General features: G+C 65.0%; 1 protein-coding gene across 4 annotated transcripts; it reads right to left on the minus strand.

Annotated features, from left to right (window-relative positions):
* Positions 1-59: 59 nt before the first annotated feature.
* GRIN2C (glutamate ionotropic receptor NMDA type subunit 2C) lies at positions 60-15688 on the minus strand. 4 transcript variants are annotated; one of them, XM_059671165.1, is made up of 13 exons: positions 15363-15688; positions 11195-11614; positions 8331-8929; positions 7906-8020; positions 6809-7020; positions 6528-6693; positions 6048-6201; positions 4632-4757; positions 4196-4425; positions 3674-3834; positions 3028-3215; positions 1908-2140; positions 60-1514 (listed from the first exon to the last, which is right to left on the minus strand). In XM_059671165.1, the coding sequence occupies exons 2-13, from the start codon at positions 11597-11599 to the stop codon at positions 432-434; spliced, it is 3672 nt and encodes a 1223-aa protein (XP_059527148.1). In that variant the 5' UTR covers positions 11600-11614; positions 15363-15688; the 3' UTR covers positions 60-431. The 4 variants fall into 4 exon arrangements, with proteins under 4 accessions (XP_059527148.1, XP_059527147.1, XP_059527149.1 ...); XM_059671164.1 differs by lacking the exon at positions 15363-15688 and adding an exon at positions 14690-15313; XM_059671166.1 differs by lacking the exon at positions 15363-15688 and adding an exon at positions 11895-12101.
* Between the last annotated feature and the right edge of the window lie 1424 nt (positions 15689-17112).

Genomic DNA, 17112 nt, shown 5'->3' on the forward strand with positions numbered 1-17112 from the left:
GCCAGGACCAGTGGGTAGTAAAAGGTTTGTTTAATGTCCCAACGCTCTGAGAAGAAACTCCAGCCAGCGGAGCAAAGGGGCGGAGCCGCCCTGCTCCAGCCCCGAGTTCCAGCCTCCGTGCTCCCACACCAACCCCCCTCCTGCCCCCCAGCCAGGACCAGGACTGGCTGACAGCAGGAAGGGAGACCCCCTGCTGCTCCCTGACTCCAGGTCCTGGGAAGGTTTGGGCACGATGAGGGGACAGCAAGAACCGAGCCCACACTAGGACCCGAGCTGCTGAGGTCACTCAACTGAGCACAGAGGACACTGTCACTGGGCTCCATGGCCAGGATTTCATGGCAAAAGTCAGAAAAGCCCCCGCCTGCCCGCCCCTAACGCTGGCAGCGCCCCGTGGAGGACCCAGCTGACCAGGTGCCAGAGCAGGCGACACCTCACACTTCCGACTCCAAGCTGTTAATGCGCCTCCAGGTGCAAGGTCCCAGGAAGCCCTGCGTCCCACAGGCCGCCCTGCTGACCTCTCCCGGCCCCCCACTGTCCCTGTAGCCTGTCCTCAGCCCCAGGGTCCTGCTCCTGTGCCCCGGAGGCCCCCCGGCCCCAGCGAGCCAGGGGCCACGGCTGGCACAGGGCGGGAGGTGAGGGCAGACAGCCCTCCAGCAGAGCGGCAGGTGGGCATGGGCGCAGAGGCAGGCGTGCTGTCTGTGGGGCCAGGCGGGGACCCCTGCCCACGCGCGGTCCTGACAGGCCTCCCTGTAGGACGGCAGCCACAGGGACTGCGCCTGCGCCAAGCGCCCGCAGGCCGGGCGGCCGCACGGGGCGGACAGAGCGCTGGGCCGGGCGAGGGCCTCGCCGACCGCGCTGGGCAGGGAAGCGTGGCGCGCGCGCGGGCCCCGGGCCCAGGCGGCGTGCAGCAGGGCCTCCCTCCGGGCCAGCTGCTCCGGCCCGAGCAGCGGCAGATCCTCCGGCTCCGGGGAATCCGGGAAGAGCGGGAGGAAGGGCCGTCCCGACCGGTCGACTCGGGGGAAGGAGCTGTAGCGGCAGCGCTCGGGCGACAGGGGGCGCTCCGGGAGCGCTCGCCGCTCGGAGGCCGCGAGGTGCCGCCCGCAGCGCCGGGTCCGCACCGGCCACCGCACCTCCCAGGCGGGCCGGCTGCACACCCGGGAGCCGCTGGGCAGGGGCGGCCTTGGCGTCGGGGGGCGGCCCGGCAGCTGCGGGGTCCTGCGCCCCAGCGCGGCACGGCCGCTGCCTCTGGAGCCCGGGTCGGGGGGCCGGCGGGGGGTGGGCGGCCGAGGGCCCGGGCCGGCGGGCGTCAGGGGCGCGCGGCGGCTGCCCCATTTCTCAATGGTGCGCGTGGCGCGGTCCAGGGAGCTACTCACGCCGGCCGAGGTCACCATGTCGCGCGCCGCCTGCAGCATCTTGAGCACGCTGGCCTGCGCGGAGCTGGCCGAGGGGTCGGGGCTGGGCGGCCGCGCGGGGCTGGCCGGGCTCTGCACCCCGCCGAAGCAGCTGTAGATGCCCTGGGCGGGGGCGCGAGACCCGCTGTGAGCGCGCCCTCCTCTCCGGGGCCCCTCCCTGTCTAGGCACCAGCCAGGCACCTCTAAGTCCTAGGAAGCAACTAACACTTGTTCCGCGCCCCCCTGTGCCGGGCCCTGGGCGGCTGTGAGTTACCCAGGACTCTCTGCGGCTCCAAGAAGCTGACCCCTTTGAAAGCCGCGCGGGGTAAGGCAGGGAGGAGCCTGGCGGCCGCCGGGAGCCACCTGCCTGCGGGCGCAGTGCTGCTTCCCGGGGCTGGGATGCCGCCGGCCAGGCCACTGGGGGACCCTCCGTTTTTACATCTGTGAGCGGGGCCATGGCTACCTCTGACTTATCTGCATCGGGGCTGGCGCTGCCTAGGGCGGGGCGGTACACACCCTGCTGAAGGCCAGCAGGAGGTCCAGCCGGGACGTGCTGGGCACCGAGTGGCGCAGCTTCCAGTAGACCAGGTGCTCCCACGCGAAGACCAGCAAGGCCAGCCCCATGGCCACGAGCAGCATGTAGAAGACGCCCGCCATGTTGTCGATGTCCAGCTTGCTGCTCATCACCTCGTTCTTCTCGTTCTGGCAGATCCCCGAGAGCCACACCGTCTCCAGCTTCTGGGTCTCCCCTGGGCGGGGGGCACACCTAGCTCAGGAAGGACCCTCCCAATGCTCACCCACCCACGTCTTGAGCAAGAAGGGTCTGGAGCCAGGGTGCGAGGCCTTATAGGGCCACACGGATAGGGCCAGGCAGGGACAGGATTCGGGGTTGGGGCGTCAACAAGCAGGAAGAAAGGACTGCACAGTGGGGCTGAGTGGGCAGTGCCAGCCTTTGACATCCCCGCCCCCCTCATGCCTAATAAAACCTTGCTGGCTGGGTACATGTTATCAATCATTTATTCATGGAACACTTATTGGCCCCCACATGCCAGGCATGGAGCTGGGCACACAGACACAAGGCCTGGGCCCCCGAGGAAACCACAAACACCCCCGTGGTCCTTCCTCTCGCCGCTCTCTGGTCCTGATGGAGAATCAGACCATTATTATCGAACAGGGTTGGACTCTGAACTCAAAGCTCTCTCTGCGTTTGGGGGCAGGTTCAGCTGGACTCCTCACACATGGGAGCCCTGGTGCCAAGGCCAGCTGGGCCCCGACTCTGGGACTAGGCAGGCCCTTGGCCCTACCCAGGTCGTCTCATGATGGAAAAAGAAAGTTCAGCCACCCCCAACCCCACTGTGGCCTGAGCTCCTTCCTGTCTTCCTGCCCTCGAGGGACTCCCCAACCCTATTTCTCACTCCCTCCCTGCAAAGCCATCTCTTCCCCAGGTCTCCATCCAGTCCCTCCAAACCCCCCCCCCCACACACACACACACATTGTCCTAATCTCTTACCCCGGAGCCCTCTCCCTGGGGCTCGAGAACGGTGGTGATGCTGACCAGCCATTGGACAGCCGTCCCACCCAGGCTGGGTGGCCCACCCTGGACCCCCCCCAAACCCCCAGCAGCAACAGCACCCACCATCCCCCAGGAACTGCAGGAGCGCCAGGTCGATGGCTCGCTTCCAGTGGGACTCCTTCTGCATGGCGATGCCGTAGCCGGTGGTGGCAAAGACCTTGCCGGAGCCAATGGTGACCAGCTTGCAGCCCTCATCCTTGCCTGCCATGTAGTTGAGGACAGCGGCGTCATAGATGAAGGCGTCCAGCTTCCTAGGGACAGGCGGAGCCCTCAGGGCAAGGATCGTATGGGGGCCAGCACCCAGGAGGGATGGATGGCCCCAGCCCCTCCCACAGCTCGGGGACCCCACCTACCCTCCTCCTCAGAGAGGCCGGGGACTCTCTACCCCCAGAGGACACACCCTCTCTGCGCAGCACATCTTGTCCCTAAGACCCTAAGAAGGTCACAACCTCCACCTCAGGGCAAGGCCGCACGCTGGCCGGCACCACAGCCGCACATCTGGACCACCTGAGAGCGCCCATTCTTGTTTCCGCCTCACTCTGCCCTAAGACCTCCTCACTGCCCGCCCCCAGGAGTCCTACAGGACAGCCCAGCCTCCCTGTCCCCAGCACGGGTCGCTCAGGCAGGGACGGGTCACTCAGGCAGGGACGGAGCTGGCCACGGGGAGACCTGAGGAGAGACAGAGGTGAGTGCAGGGCTGAGGACCCACCCCATCTTGAGGCTGGTGAGCGCGTCCTCCACGGAGCGCTGGTTGAACTTGACCATGTGGGTGTGCATGTCCCGGTAGTTGCTGCGAATATTGCGCTCCGTACTGCCGTTGGGCACCGTGCCGAAGCGAAAGGGTGGGTACTGATCCTGAGGCCGCTGAAACTGCGGGCAGAGGGCGGCCGCCATCCGTGACCCTCCCCCGAACCTTCCAGGCACCACCTCCCCCACCCCCCAGTCCCAGCCCCATAGTCTGCACTTGAGCAGAATGGTCTTAGATTCTGCTCAGGCCACTCCTGTGGGGAAACTGAGGCCAGGATGAAGAGAGACTTGCCCAAGGCCACTTTGTCAATGGACCTGAGCCATCTCTCCCCTGCCCCCCACCCCACCCCACCTCACCAGAATCCCCAGCTCCTTCCTGCTCTGGCCTCCAGGTCACATTCTACCCACTCTGTCCCGTGTCCCACCCAAGGCCTGCTCCTGCCCCCGGCCTCCCCTCGCCCCCTACTGGCCGTGGCCCCAGAACCTTCTTATCACTGAGGCCGGACACAGTGTCGATGTACTGCTCCTGGATCATGAAGGCGGCCAGGTTGGCGGTGTAGCTGGCCAGGAAGATGACGGCAAAGAAGGCCCAGACCAGGACCATGATCTTGCTGGTGGTGCCCCGGGGGTTCTCGATGGGCACCGAGTTGTTGAAGACCAGTGCCCACAGCAGCCACACGGACTTGCCAATGGTGAAGGATGGGCCCCCAGACTCTGGGGGTGAGAAGGGTGGGCACTGGGGCTCTTCTTGCCCAGCACAGAGGGGCCAGGTCTCAGCCCACCCGACTCCTCCGCTCTGTCCCCACTCTATCTTGGGTGGGGACCCCCTCCCTGGCCAGCCCCACCCCAGGGCAAGTCCGCCCACCCCTCTGAGGTGCTCCGGCCCTGCCCCCTCCTCCCAGGCCCGCGTGCGAGCTTACTCTTGCCGCTGGTGAGGTCCCGGTTGTAGCTGACCGGGCTGAAGTACTCGAACATGAAGACAGTGAGGGCCACCACGGTGAGGCACATGACGAACATCATCACCCACACCGAGGGGCTGTAGGGCTCTGGGAACCGGGGGAGGCGGCTCAGCGGCCTGGGCCCCGCCCCTCCCCCCACAGCCCAGAGCACAGGGTGGACAAGTGGGTCCCCATGGTCAAGGCAGGTTCCGTCAGCCCCAGGACTGAGCAGAGCCCCAGGAGAGACCCCACCCCCCAAGGGAGGTCAGACTCTCCCGCCTTCTTGGTCTCCCATCCCAGCTGCCCTGGAACAGGGTCCCATCAGCCCCCTCCCAGGACACCTCCCTTTGACTTCACAAGGCCCCTGGCTCTCATCCCCTTCTTCCCCCCACTTCCTTTCAGGAAAATGTTTATCCCCATGCTCCTTCCCGTCCCCCTCGCATCCCCCTGCCTGCAACTGCCTTCACCCGTACCCGCCGCCCCCCCCTCCCCCCGCCCCAGCGAGCCTCAGCCCAGGAAGCCACATCAGCAAACCCAAGGAACTGCTCTGTCCTCCTCGCCACCCTCTGCGCCAGCCCCGCTGCCCACACTCCTGCCCTGGAGCTCCCCGCCCTGGCCCCACGCGGATGAGCTGGCTGTGCTCCCGGGGCCTCCTGTCTCACTCCTCCTCCTGACACAGAAGCCAAGGCCCGAGGAGCTGGGAGGCCGACCTGAGGTCTCTGACACATCCTTTCAGGCCCCCCGAGTAGAAGCCATCGCTGCCATGAGCATCTGCTCCTTTGGTGCAATGCCTATCTATGAAGTGGCAGAGGAACCCTGCTCAGAGAGGTTCAGCGACTTGCCCAAGGCCACACAGCAGGAGGGGGCAGAGCTGGGGTTCCCTCCTCTGCTCCCGGCCAAGAGGTTCACCTGTCCTCACAGCTCTCTGTAACCCCACGCTGCAAGTCCCAGCTGACTTCCCGGCAGGGCCTTGGGGCGCTCTGGGAAGGCCAGGACTGTCGCTGTGTCCCAGTGCCCAGCTGGCACCTGGCACAGGGGCTGCCCTACAAATGCCGATTTCCTAGTCAAGTCAGAAACGAGCACCACTTCCCATGCTCGGGGGGGTTTCTCCAACGCCCCCAGGAGCTTCTCCCTTGTTCCGCTGTCCCAGCCGACTAGGCGTGTCCTGAGGCCAGCTGCCTCCTGGCTCTCTGTCCCTCACCTGGGACCACCCTCTATCCCACTCCCCTCCCGCCCCCACCCGTGCACCACACCCAGGCTCAGAGGCACCCAGGCTGCTGTGCTTGCCCTGGAGGGCCCACCCCACACTCCTCATCTTACTCCTCATCTCCCCCGAGCTCCGCACAGCCCCCGCGTGGGCCCCTCTGCCCAGAGCCACCCCTGCCCACCGAGCCGCACCCAGGAAGGCCGACGGGGACACGGTGCCATTGCTTCGCGCCACCATCACGCTGATGCCCGTCTCCACGAAGGGCACCGAGAAGTCCACGATCTCGGAGCGCTCCTCGTTGATGGTGAGGGAGCCGATGGCCATGTCCGCCCGCTTGTAGTACACCTGGGGCCATGGGGGTGGGGCTCCCACACTGGAGCTCTCTCCCCGCCTCCTCCCCCCTCCAGCACCCCCAGCCGAGAGTCAGTTCCCCCCTGGGGCCTTCAGAGCTCCGCTCACAGGGCTCACCAGCCCAGGGGGCTTCGTCGGTGACAGCCCGGTTGCCCCTGCCAGCTGGGAGACCCTCAGGAGCTGGGCCGGGGCCTCCCCTCGAGGATCCCCAGCCCAGGAGGAAACCCCTTAGGACAGATGGGGGGCTGAAGGGGGAATGGTGGGGGGGCTTGGGCAGCAGGGCTGGCGGCCGGCTCAGGTGGACCCCGGGGCAGGCCTACCTCGCCGATCATGCCATTCCACACGCCGCGCACCCTCTTGCCGTGCTTGCCATTGGTCACCAGGTACAGGTCGTAGGAGAACTTGACCACCTTGGCCAGCTTCTTGAGGATGTCGATGCAGAAGCCCTTGCAGCAGAGCTTGGTGTAGGGGGCTGTGTCCCCGCTGCTGCCACCGAGAGCGCCAGGAGTCAGCCGGCAGCCCCTCCCCGCCTGGCTCTCCACCCCAGCGCCTGCCACCCCACCGCAGCGCATGCTCCCGCCTCCCACCAGTCCTCACCGACCTGAAGGTGTGGTTGCTCTGCCTTCGGCAGGGCACGGTGTTGGGCACACAGCCGCCGGTGCCAGGGTCCGGGCTCTCCACGATGACGAAGGGCCGCTCTTCCAGCGTGGCCACGGTCAGGTGCCGGCTGTCCACCACGGGCTGCAGGGACGCACTGTAGCGAGGCCACACCGGGTACTTCATGTGGAGGACACCGTGGTCCCAGCGCCCCACCTGCAGAGGGTGACGGGCCTGAGCCCGGGACCTCCAGCCCTAGGACTCCCACCCTCTGTGAGGCCTGGGGGGGGGGGGCGGGGGGCGCCAGGGCCTGAATCCCAGTCCCACACTGGAGATGCCTGGAGCAGGACAGAGCAGGGCCTGGGGCGGGACATTTGCTCAACAGAGGGGCTGGGCAAGGGGCTGGGCATGGGCCCCAGGGAGGATCCCTGCAGCCTCCTCCCACTCCAACACCTGCCCAGAGCCCACCCCTGAGTCTGTCACTCATTTTCCACACTCACTTTCCTGAGCTTAGTATAAAGTCCTTAACCCAGCACCCCACTCTTCTTCCTCAGTCTCCGCCCCACCAAACACATCACTTACAGATGCCCCACACCCTCCTGCTCCTGTGTCTACACCAGGTTAGTATCCCTTCCTGGCGGGCTCCTACTCACCCCTCCACAGCCCAGCCCTAATGTCCCAACTGCTGTGATGCCTTCCCCAGTTTCCTCCTTTACAAGCAGAACTAATTCCTGCCTCTCTTCTCTACTCCCATAATGCTTTGCACACATCTCTACTCAAGCCCCCATCTCCCCAAATTCTATTGGTTTACATGTCAGCCTGGCCAGCACAGCTGTGGGTTACTCCTCCCACAGGGGCAGGGCTATGTGATAAGGTAAGTTCTGTAGTGGAGGGGGGCTGGGGTGTATGGGAGCCCAGAGCTGAGGGGCCTCACCCAACCTGGGGACCCGGAAGGCTTCCCCGTGGAGATGTTTCAGCTGAGACCTGGGGATGAGGGGCTGGATGAGGGACAGAAGGGACTCTCTGCTCAGCTGTGGGCACAAGAGGGGCCGGGGACACAGTGAGAGGAAATGGAGGGCCCTGGGCTCACCCCCTTCTCACCATCTCCCAGAGGCGGTGCCGGTTGAGGGCGATCACCACCATGGTGGGCTGGACCAGGTACCCGCCGGGGCTGAAGGAGAAGTCCCGGCCCTCCCAGGTGACGTTCAGTAGGTGCCTGTAGGCGGGGGAGAAGCCGGCCATTCCCTTAGCCCTGCCTGCAGCCACTGCCCCCCACCTGCCTCACCACCTGACAACAGGGAGCATTTATGGTGGCTTCTGTTTCCCTGTATTGACGGCCACCATTCTCACCGCACCCTCACACCCCCTATCTTTTTTTTTTTTTTAAGATAAGAAGCTAAGGCCCAGAGAAGTGAGGTAACTCGGTCCCAGGCACACAGCCAGGGAGAGAGGTGGCCAGCGAGACCAAGCTCACCGCCACCCAGGTCCCCAGAAGCGCGCACCCCCTGCCCTGGGCAGGTGCCCACCTGTGGAAGGCCTCCCGGGCAGGGCTCACCGGCCCGGGGTGGCCGCGGCAGTCCCCAGCCGGGGCGGGCAGGGCGCCGTGCTGGCGCCGGTAGCCGTGGGCGCCGAGGGCCAGGATGGCCACGCCGTCGCGGACCTTCTGGCGCAGGCTGAGGCGCCAGCTCTCGGTGACCACGCTGATGAGGCCCACGGGGAAGACGGCGGGGGGCGCGTCGGTGCTGCCCAGAGCCAGGCTGGGCACCAGCCACACGTGCCCGGGCCCCACCAGGCCGGCGTGCGCCGCCTCCTCGAACAGCACCTCGGCCTCCTCCCGCGAGCAGTAGGCCACCAGCACCGGGGCGTCGATCTGGCGCAGCAGGCGCTGGGTGTGCGCGCGCGTCCCGCCGGGGCCCAGCTCCAGGGTGAGCACGTCCAGCAGCCGCCAGCCCAGGTAGCTGGCGTCGGCGACGGCGCGCACGCCCTCGAGGAAGAGCGCGTGGCCCGGGTGCAGGCTGGTGATGACGGCGAACGCGCTCCAGTCGTACTCCTCCAGCACCTTGAACAGCACCTGCAGCTGCTGCTCCAGGGACACGCCCAACTGCAGGAAGGCGGAGCCCGGCTCCTGGGGGCGGGGGCGGGGCCTGAGGGGCGGGGCGAGCCGAGCCCCGCCCCGCGCCCCATCGCCGGCGCCCCGGGTCCGCCCTTAGATGCCTTGGCGCTGAGTCCGGGGAGGCCCTGCCCCGCAAGACCTCCCTCCCGCCCCAGACGTGGTTCCGTGGTTCCTAGCCGCTGCCGCCCGTTAGGTCACCTGGAGGGTTTTCTACACGCTCCTGCCCGGGCCGCCCTGGAGCAGTGTCAGCGTCACCTGGGAGCTGGTGGAAATGCAAATTCTGGGGCGCCTCGCCCACCTGCGGGATCAGGACCTCTGGGGTGGCGCCCGGGAATCTGTATTTCAACAAGCTCTGCGGGTGATTCCCGAGCGCCCTGCTTTGGGAAGCGCTGTTCCAGACCAACCGAATCGCAGTCTCGGAGTTGGGGCGCTGGCTGTCGGGTCTTTCGAAAGAACTGAGGGTGGAGAACCACCGGGCTGAGAGCTGACATCGGGCCCAAGGTCACGGGGCAAGGGCCAGCCTCCACGGAGCCCTGGGAGGAGAACTTCCTCCTCCTCCACCTCCGCCACCACCAGTGCCCAGGGCACCGCCAGCTCCAGCCCGGCCCCTGCAAACCACGGCTCTCAGGCTAATGCCAGCCACTCCCCTAACTGAGGGTTCCCTGCGGCCACCGCGGCCCCTCCAAGATTTCACCGTATTCCGACTGTCCCAATCTTTAAAAAGAAAATAAAATTTGGGAAAACTCTACAGAGCAGGTAACGCAGTTCATTCAACAAACAAATGTCAAGGAAAAAAGAGAGATGGAGGAGGAGCTAGAGACAGACTCTGAAGTCACATCAGCCAATTCCACGTGGGAACCTAACTTGGCTCCTGACTCAAGCAAACAAACAAAAATTAGCTTCTCTGGCGTTTCTGAGACAATGGGGGGAATCTGAACAATGGCTGGCTATTTGATGATGTTACGGAATTTTTATTATTTTTAGGTGTGATAATAGATGGTGGTTTCTTTTAAAGCCCTTATCTAGCGGAGATACACACGTAAAAATTTATGGATGGAATAACAGGGTGTCTGGGCTTTGTTTTAGTAACAGCAGGGGCGGCCTGGGTGGTGGTAAGGATGGGCAGGGTCGGTCAGGGGTGGATGGGGGCACATCCGGTCGCTATACTCTTTCTACCTGTCTGTGTGCTCAAGACTCTCCGTAACAGAAATAATCATAAAGAAAGGCAGCTCAGATCAGCCTCCCCTGAGCACATTCCTCGGCTCCCCACTTAGGGCAAAACCCAAATGTCCTCCCACGTGGTCGGACTCCACCTCCCTTTCCAGGCTCCTCTCCGTTCTTCACCTCGGGGTGCTCCCACCGCCTGCCTCTGCCTGGGACACTCATCCGCCATACCCACACCGCATGCCCCCTCCCCTCCGCCTCCAGGCCTCAGCTTCCATATCCTCTCTTAAGAGCAACCCCCTTCTCTGAGCAACCCCCTACCCAGATGGGCCCCGCTGACTCCCCTGTGGTGTCCTGTGTTTTTCCTCCAGAACACTTATTCTCCTGTGACCACAGTCACAGTGGACTGTTGTCTAGAACTTTCTCCCCACAGGATGGAAGCTCTTTGAGGGCATGCCTCCCCCATGCTTCAGACAGTGACGGCCTCTGGATGCTCTCTCCTGCAGGCACATCTCCTGGGTCCCATGCCCAGCCGGGCCCTCCACCCCCGAGTCTAGAGCCTGAGCAGGGAAGGCCAGAGAAGCAGAGAGAAGGTGGCACAGCCGGGGCTGCCAGCACAGACAGAGGTAGGCTTGCCACCTGCCCACCTCTCATCCAGTCAACAACACGTGAGAGCAGCCCAGAATGGTGATCTTCTAGAACAAGTGGTTCTCAGCCTTGGCTGCACATTAGAATCACCTGGGAATCTTTTTAAAACCTGATTTCTGGGCCTTATCCTCCGGAAATTCTGCTTCTTTGTTATGGAGTGAGGCCACAACATTAGTAACAAAGAAGCAGAATTTCCGGAGGATGAGGCCCAGAAATCAGGATTTTAAAAAGATTCCCAGGTGATTCTAATGTGCAGCCAAGGTTGAGAACTACTGTTCTAGAACATCATTCCCACAGCCTTCTCCTCCCTCCCTCTCCTCCCTCAGTCTCCACCTCCCTGTCCATCCCACCTTATTCCAACTTCCCAAGGCCCGAGTCTCCCCCTGGGTCAGACTCAGCCCTGCTCCCCCAGCCCCAGCCTGGCTCCAGGCCCAAGGGACGAGGGGTATGAGTTTGAATGGGCACCTTGGGGGTGAGGACCACAGCGGAGCCCCCACTGATGCTGAGGATGGGCACGTGAGTCTGGGAGGAGATGAAGTCGAGGATCTGGGCCACGGCCTCGGTACCCACGTTGTCCTCAAAGACGATGCCATGGACGCGAGCCGCACCCAGGAGCGCGCAGATCTGGGTGAGGAGGCTGCTGGGGTTGGTGTTGTTGACCCCCACGGTGAGTGGCTGGATCTCCAAGGGCAGGTCCAGGAAGCTCTGGGGGGTGAGGCGGGTCCGGGTCTGGGCCTGGGCCTGGGGCGGCCCCGAGCTGCCAAACACTACGGCCACCGTCACAGCCTGCTCGCCCGGCCCCGCGCCCAGCCCTGCCCAGGCACCGAGGAGTGAGGTGAGCAGCAGGGCTGGCCCCAGGGCCCCACCCATATCCACGGGCGTGTCCTGCAGAGAGATGAGGAGAGGCACAGAGGGGGAGAGGAGGCACAGAACAACAAGATGTGCAGACAGACAGGAGGTGACGGCAGAACCAAAGGGACACACATCCAGAGGATAGAAGAGAAGAGGGGAAACCCCTCCACAGAGAGGCAGAGAGAGGCGGACAGACAGACACAGACAGACAAAGAGAAAGAGGCAGAGGTTAGCTGAGCCTCCCCAGGGCAGCGCCGAAGGGCAGGGGCCGGGAAGAGCGCGAGCCGGGTGCGTGCTCATTAACCCCATTCACCTGTTGAACAGCACGCTTGGCTAGAAAGCCAGACCTTTGGGAACCTGTCCGGCTGGGTTCTGCCTGAGGAAGGTTTGGTGTCCAAGTGCATGGATCTGAGTCGAACAGACCCGAGTTCAAGTCCCAGTTCTGCCGCTTACTAACTGGGTGATCTTGGGGAAGTTGCTCACCCTCTCTGAGCCAGGTTCTATTGCCTACAACAATCACAGGATCTACTTACAGCAGTGTGAGGGCCACCCACTGTGATCAGCATCCTTATCCTACAGGTGACAGCCCTCAGCCGGGTAAGAAAGACAGCTCTGTGACACTCCCCTCCCCTCCCTCCACCCCCCCCCCCACATTCTCCATTATAAACTGAATCTAACATCCCCAGGGGCCTTGCTCTGGGAGGCCCACCTGGCACAGAGCCCCCTCCTCCTGCGTGGACACCCATCCCCTCCCCCACGGCCGCAGTCAGCAGCAGCTCTTCCACAGCGAGTGGGACACCGCCGACCTGTGCAGGGCGTGGGTCGGGGTCTGACACACAAGCTGCTGTGTGTGACCTTTTAAACCGACCCCGGAGCCTGCCGTGCGCACCTGCTACATGAATGTCATGGCTTTGGGTTGGGACCAAGAGCCAAGCCAGTGAGCGGTGCCCACTGACGTAGCTCTCCCTCCCAGCTGGCCACCGGCCATAGCTTTGCAGCCCTCTCCCTCTTCATCTCATCCCCAGCAGAACTTCTGAACAGGGGAACGCCAAGGGTGACCGGGGTGGGCCTGCTTGAATCTCCGAGAAGAGGATTTGGGGCTCATTTCGGTGCCCTTGAGACCTCCCCCGTGTATGGTTTCCTAGGACACTGGCAGGATGTCAGCCTGGAGACACGGTGAGTCGGGGAAGGGTACCTAGGCGTGCCATGCCACGCCACACTCAGCCACCACCCATCAGGGATTACAGGTTACACCTGCAAAGGACCCTGTCATGCTCACCTGCACCCACACCGCCAGTCCCCGCAGGCTGCCTGCCCTCTGGGAAGCCCTGAGCTCCCCCCCCTCTGCCTTCCAGCTCTGAGCTCAGAGACGTGCTGACCAGTACAGCAGCCACCTCCCCTGGGATTTGGGCACTAGAAATGCGGCTTGTCCGCATGGAGGTGCCACAAGTGCGAAATGCACGCTGGAGATGGAAGACGTGGTAAGAAAAAAAGAAAGTAAAACATCTCCCTAAGCATTTTATGTTGCATTACATTAGTAACATTTTAGATGCATTGAGTTAAATAAAATAGACTATTCAAATCAAGCTCGCCTGTTTCTTACTTTTTCTAAGGCGACTACTAGAAATTTTTAAATTACACATGCAGCTCTCACGTTCTCTCCTGTGGACAGCACGCCCCAGGCTCTCAGCTCCTGGGCACAGCCCAGGGACGCTCTCTGATGGGAATGTGCCCTCTGGGAGCGGAGCGGAGGAGCAGAGGAAGTTGAGGCAGGGCGTGCGTCTCACCAGGAGTCATCACAGACACCCCTGGAAGGAGGGGCCCGTGCAGGCCAGTCTCTGAGCTTCAAATAGCAATGGGGAGATTCCAGGAGATTGTCACCGCGCGGCACCCCGCCAGTGCAGGACAGGAGGGTCAGACCGCAGCCCTGGCCAGTCCCACCTCCCACTCACCTTCCCCTGCCTCTCACCTCTCCACCCTTCCACTCACCCTGCCGGCCGCACTGGCCACAACACTCCTCCTCAAACGGCACAGTGGCTTCCTAATGCCCACAGATGAAGTCCAGACATCTGGGTCCCATGGACAGGTCTCCATACACCCTGACCACTTGGTCCTCCCCTCCTTGGACCCCACTCTCCTGCCAGCCCCCACGTCCTCATCTCCAGGCCTTGCCTGCTGCTCCCACAGGCTGTTCTCCACGACAGAATTCCAGAAGTGCCAGAGCCCAACCTCGGTCCCTCTCCCACTTGGCACCGGCCTTAGTCCATCAGGCTCTGGACACGGGTTGGGGGGTGAGAAGACCTAGGGTCTGGGCGGGGCTCTAGGCCAGGTGCTCTGCCTCCCACCCCTCCCCACCACTCAGGAGCATCCAGGCTCTGAGGTGGCTCCTGTCATTTGCCCCTGGCAGGGATTTGCCCCTCAGTATTGCCCCAGCCCCACAGAGGACTGTTGCCTTAGAGAGCTCTGCCCACCCACTCACGGTCCATTCCTTTCATAGACCCGTAAGTTAATGTTTGATGAACATGGGCCCCCTAAAGGGTCCGGGGCAGGGTGGCAGTGGTCAGTCCTCAGGGACACTCAGATCCCCTTGACTGGCCTGGACGCCTGCTTAGGACTCTTTCCCTCACCCCTACCCCAGCTCCCCCAATCTCTGGCAAGCTCCGAACACACACACACACACACACACACACACACACACACACACACACACCCCGGCACTGAGGGCTCCCCTCTGCCGGGTCAGGAGCCCACCAGCTGCGCCGCTCCCCGAGCGAGCGGAGGGACCTCAGCTACTGGAGGATCCACTGCCCTTCCCGCGAGCGGCCTCTGCTCTGCCGTCGGGTTTCCCTCCCTCCCTTTTGCGGAGCCCAAACCGGAACCCGAACCCAGGCGGCAGGGGAGAAGGCGGCCCTCGGGCCGGCCCCCACCGGTTCCCGCACGGAGGTCTCCCTCCTCCAAGACCTACCCCCGCCTCCCAGCTGCTCCCGCGTCGCCCCCGCCCCCGGGCGCCCCCCCCCCCCGCCCCCCACTTCGGCAGGAGTCTCTTACACCAGGGCTGTGAAGTTCGGGGTATTTTTAGGCCGGCGATAAAGGCGATAAATAATTCACCGGGAACGCGGCATCAGGCTCCCCCCGCGGAGGAGGGGGCTCGAGCGGCGAGAGCCACCGTCACTCGCGGCTCAAGGACACGCGCGCGATGCAGCGGGAGCGGCAGCGGCAGCCGCGGGGTGACTCCGGGCTCGGGATTCGCGCCACGCCTCCTGGCGGCCAAACTGGGCACCACGCACTCCGTGCCCCCCGCCTCGCGGCCACCCACCGCGGGCGTCAGGGTTCCTAGGCCCCCACGGCCACTGCCACTCCCCCAAGCTGAGTGGTCGCCCGCAGCCCCGCTGGCGGTGCGGGGCTCGGAGCTGCCCTGCAGGCGGGGCTGTGGGCGGGGTACAGCTGGGCCTCTCCCCCGGACCTGGAGGAAACCCTTGAGCCGTTTCCGGCCTATCCGTCCCCTTCAAGTTCTATTCAAATGCCTACTAGGGAGTTTAGAGACAGACTCTAACTGACTGGCATCGCTAGACACTAGACGGGCTCCGAGACAACAGACCGACCTAGAACAGGTTCCTTCTCTCGAGCTCCCCCGGGCCCAGCGTTGGGGACCCAGCCAAGGGGGTGCCACCGTCCGAGGGCTGGGGGGATGGAGCCAGAAGTCCCATCGGGCTAGCAGGGGTGGGAACCAGCGTGGACATGCGGCGAGCACAGGGCCCGGCGGAATTCCCGGTTCACTCACCCCGCAGGACCTTCGGATGGGTCGGGAGGCGCCCCTCGGGGATGCTCTGAACGCTGGAAGCCGTGGCCTGCCACCCAGCCTAGCCAGGGCCGCTTTCCGCAGCGGCTCCGCTTCCTTTCCCCGTCGGGGATCAGGGTCGTAGCCTCGGGGACAGAGCCACCTGCTGGTGCGGTCGCCCAGGCCAGCGCCACGGGCTCCCCAGCGCCACGGGCTCCCGGCTCTCCCAGGGCCTCTGCGTCCCGCCTTTCTCGTCCTCGGAGCCCGGGTCCGTGGGGCGCAGGGCCAGCATTTGGGGAGATCCCGCCACCCCCTAAAGCCCACGCAGACCCGCCGGGGTCAGAGGAGGGAGCTCACGCCCGCCTCGGAGAGGAAGGAGGAGCGGGGTGCTGTAGGGGGGAGTCTGGGGCGCTCATCGCGGTGGAGGGAAGGGGGTGAAGGCAGGCGCGCTCTGAGGGTGCTCAGTGGACCTCCGGGAGCCGCGAGGGCGGGCGCCTGGAGCCCCCACAGCCGCCCCCCCCCACCACCCCGTCTTCCCTGCTTCCTCCCCGCTCCAGCCCACCCCGCTCTGACCCAGCCGCGGTCCCAGCTCACGGCTCCGCTCCCCGCCCCAGCGGCTTCCAGCAGCAACAGTTGGGGATTCCGCAGCCCAGACTCCCGCGTCCCCGCACCGGCCCATCCCCCGCGCTGTCGCAGCGCCAGGCGAAGAGCTGGCGGGAGGGCCAGGCGACCCCGGAGAAAGAAGAACCTCCTGGGCGCCTCGCCCGCGCGCCCGTCACCGCGGCCTCTCTTCCTCGCCTCCTCGCCTCCCGCCCGAGTCCAAAGCCCAGGCCTGGCCCCGAGGGTCCCGTTCCCCCGGCCGCCCCCTCCTCCGGCTCCTGCCCCGGCCCGACTCGCCCCGTGCGTCCCGCGTCTGCCTCCGCCGTCCTTGCCCGCGCGGCCCCCGAGACCAGCCCCGAGTTGGCGAAGTTTGCGCCCCTGGCTCTCCTGCCACTCACCGGGGGAAGGGGCGCTGCGCCCGCGCTCAGAGCCGCGCCGGCTGCCTCCCGCGCGGTGCGCCTCCTGGTGCCTCGGCTCCGCGCTGGAGCTCAGAGCTCGGCGAGCGCCAGAGCCCAGGAGCGCCGGCCGGTGCCCGGTGCCCGGTGCCCGTGCGCGGCCTGGCGGGCTGGGCTCCGCTGGGCCCGCCCCGCCCCGGCGCCCCTCTGGCCGGCCCGGTCCCGGGCTGGGTGCGCGCCGCGCCTGGGGCTCCCGGGGCTCGCCCGCCGGCTGTGGCAGAGCGAGCGCTCACCCGGCCCGCGCCTCCGCCCCGCCCCGGCTTGGCCCGCCCCGCCGCCCGGCCCGCGCTCCTCCACCCCCTCCTGGCTGCCCGCGCGCCATCGCCTGGATCCCTTCGCCCCTCTTCAGGACGGTGTCTCCAGACCGAGGCTGGAAACCAAGGCGGCCTCGGAGAAAACACCGGCCCGGAGCCCTGGGTTCGAGCCCGCAGCTCCGAGCTGTGTGACCTTGGGCCAGTTAATTTCGAGGGTCCCTCAGTCTGCAAAGCGAGGCCAGCGTCCTGGGGACTGGCATGTAGACGGTGAACGTGCTGTGTGAATTGCGAAGCGCTGCGGAGATTTTTGTGCTGTCGGCCTGGGGGCCTGGCTGGAAACGGACAGGGCAGGGGAGGCACTGGGAACGGAGTAGGGGACCCACCCGCACTAGACTGGTGGGCAAGCTGCTGCCCAGTCCCCTCACTCCCACTTTTTCTCTTTTC

The sequence above is a fragment of the Myotis daubentonii genome, chromosome 16, assembly GCF_963259705.1.
Source record: "Myotis daubentonii chromosome 16, mMyoDau2.1, whole genome shotgun sequence".
In the NCBI taxonomy this organism is placed as follows: domain Eukaryota; kingdom Metazoa; phylum Chordata; class Mammalia; order Chiroptera; family Vespertilionidae; genus Myotis; species Myotis daubentonii.

Excerpts from the sequence above, each read along its gene's own strand:
- GRIN2C (XM_059671165.1), bottom strand. The coding sequence starts at position 11,599 with ATGGGTGGGGCCCTGGGGCCAGCCCTGCTGCTCACCTCACTCCTCGGT. Across the intron at positions 8,930-11,194 it reads CTGTGGTCCTCACCCCCAAG|GAGCCGGGCTCCGCCTTCCT; the intron begins GTGCCCATTCAA and ends CCCCGCCCCCAG. Across the intron at positions 2,141-3,027 it reads CCTGCAGTTCCTGGGGGATG|GGGAGACCCAGAAGCTGGAG; the intron begins GTGGGTGCTGTT and ends CCCCCCGCCCAG.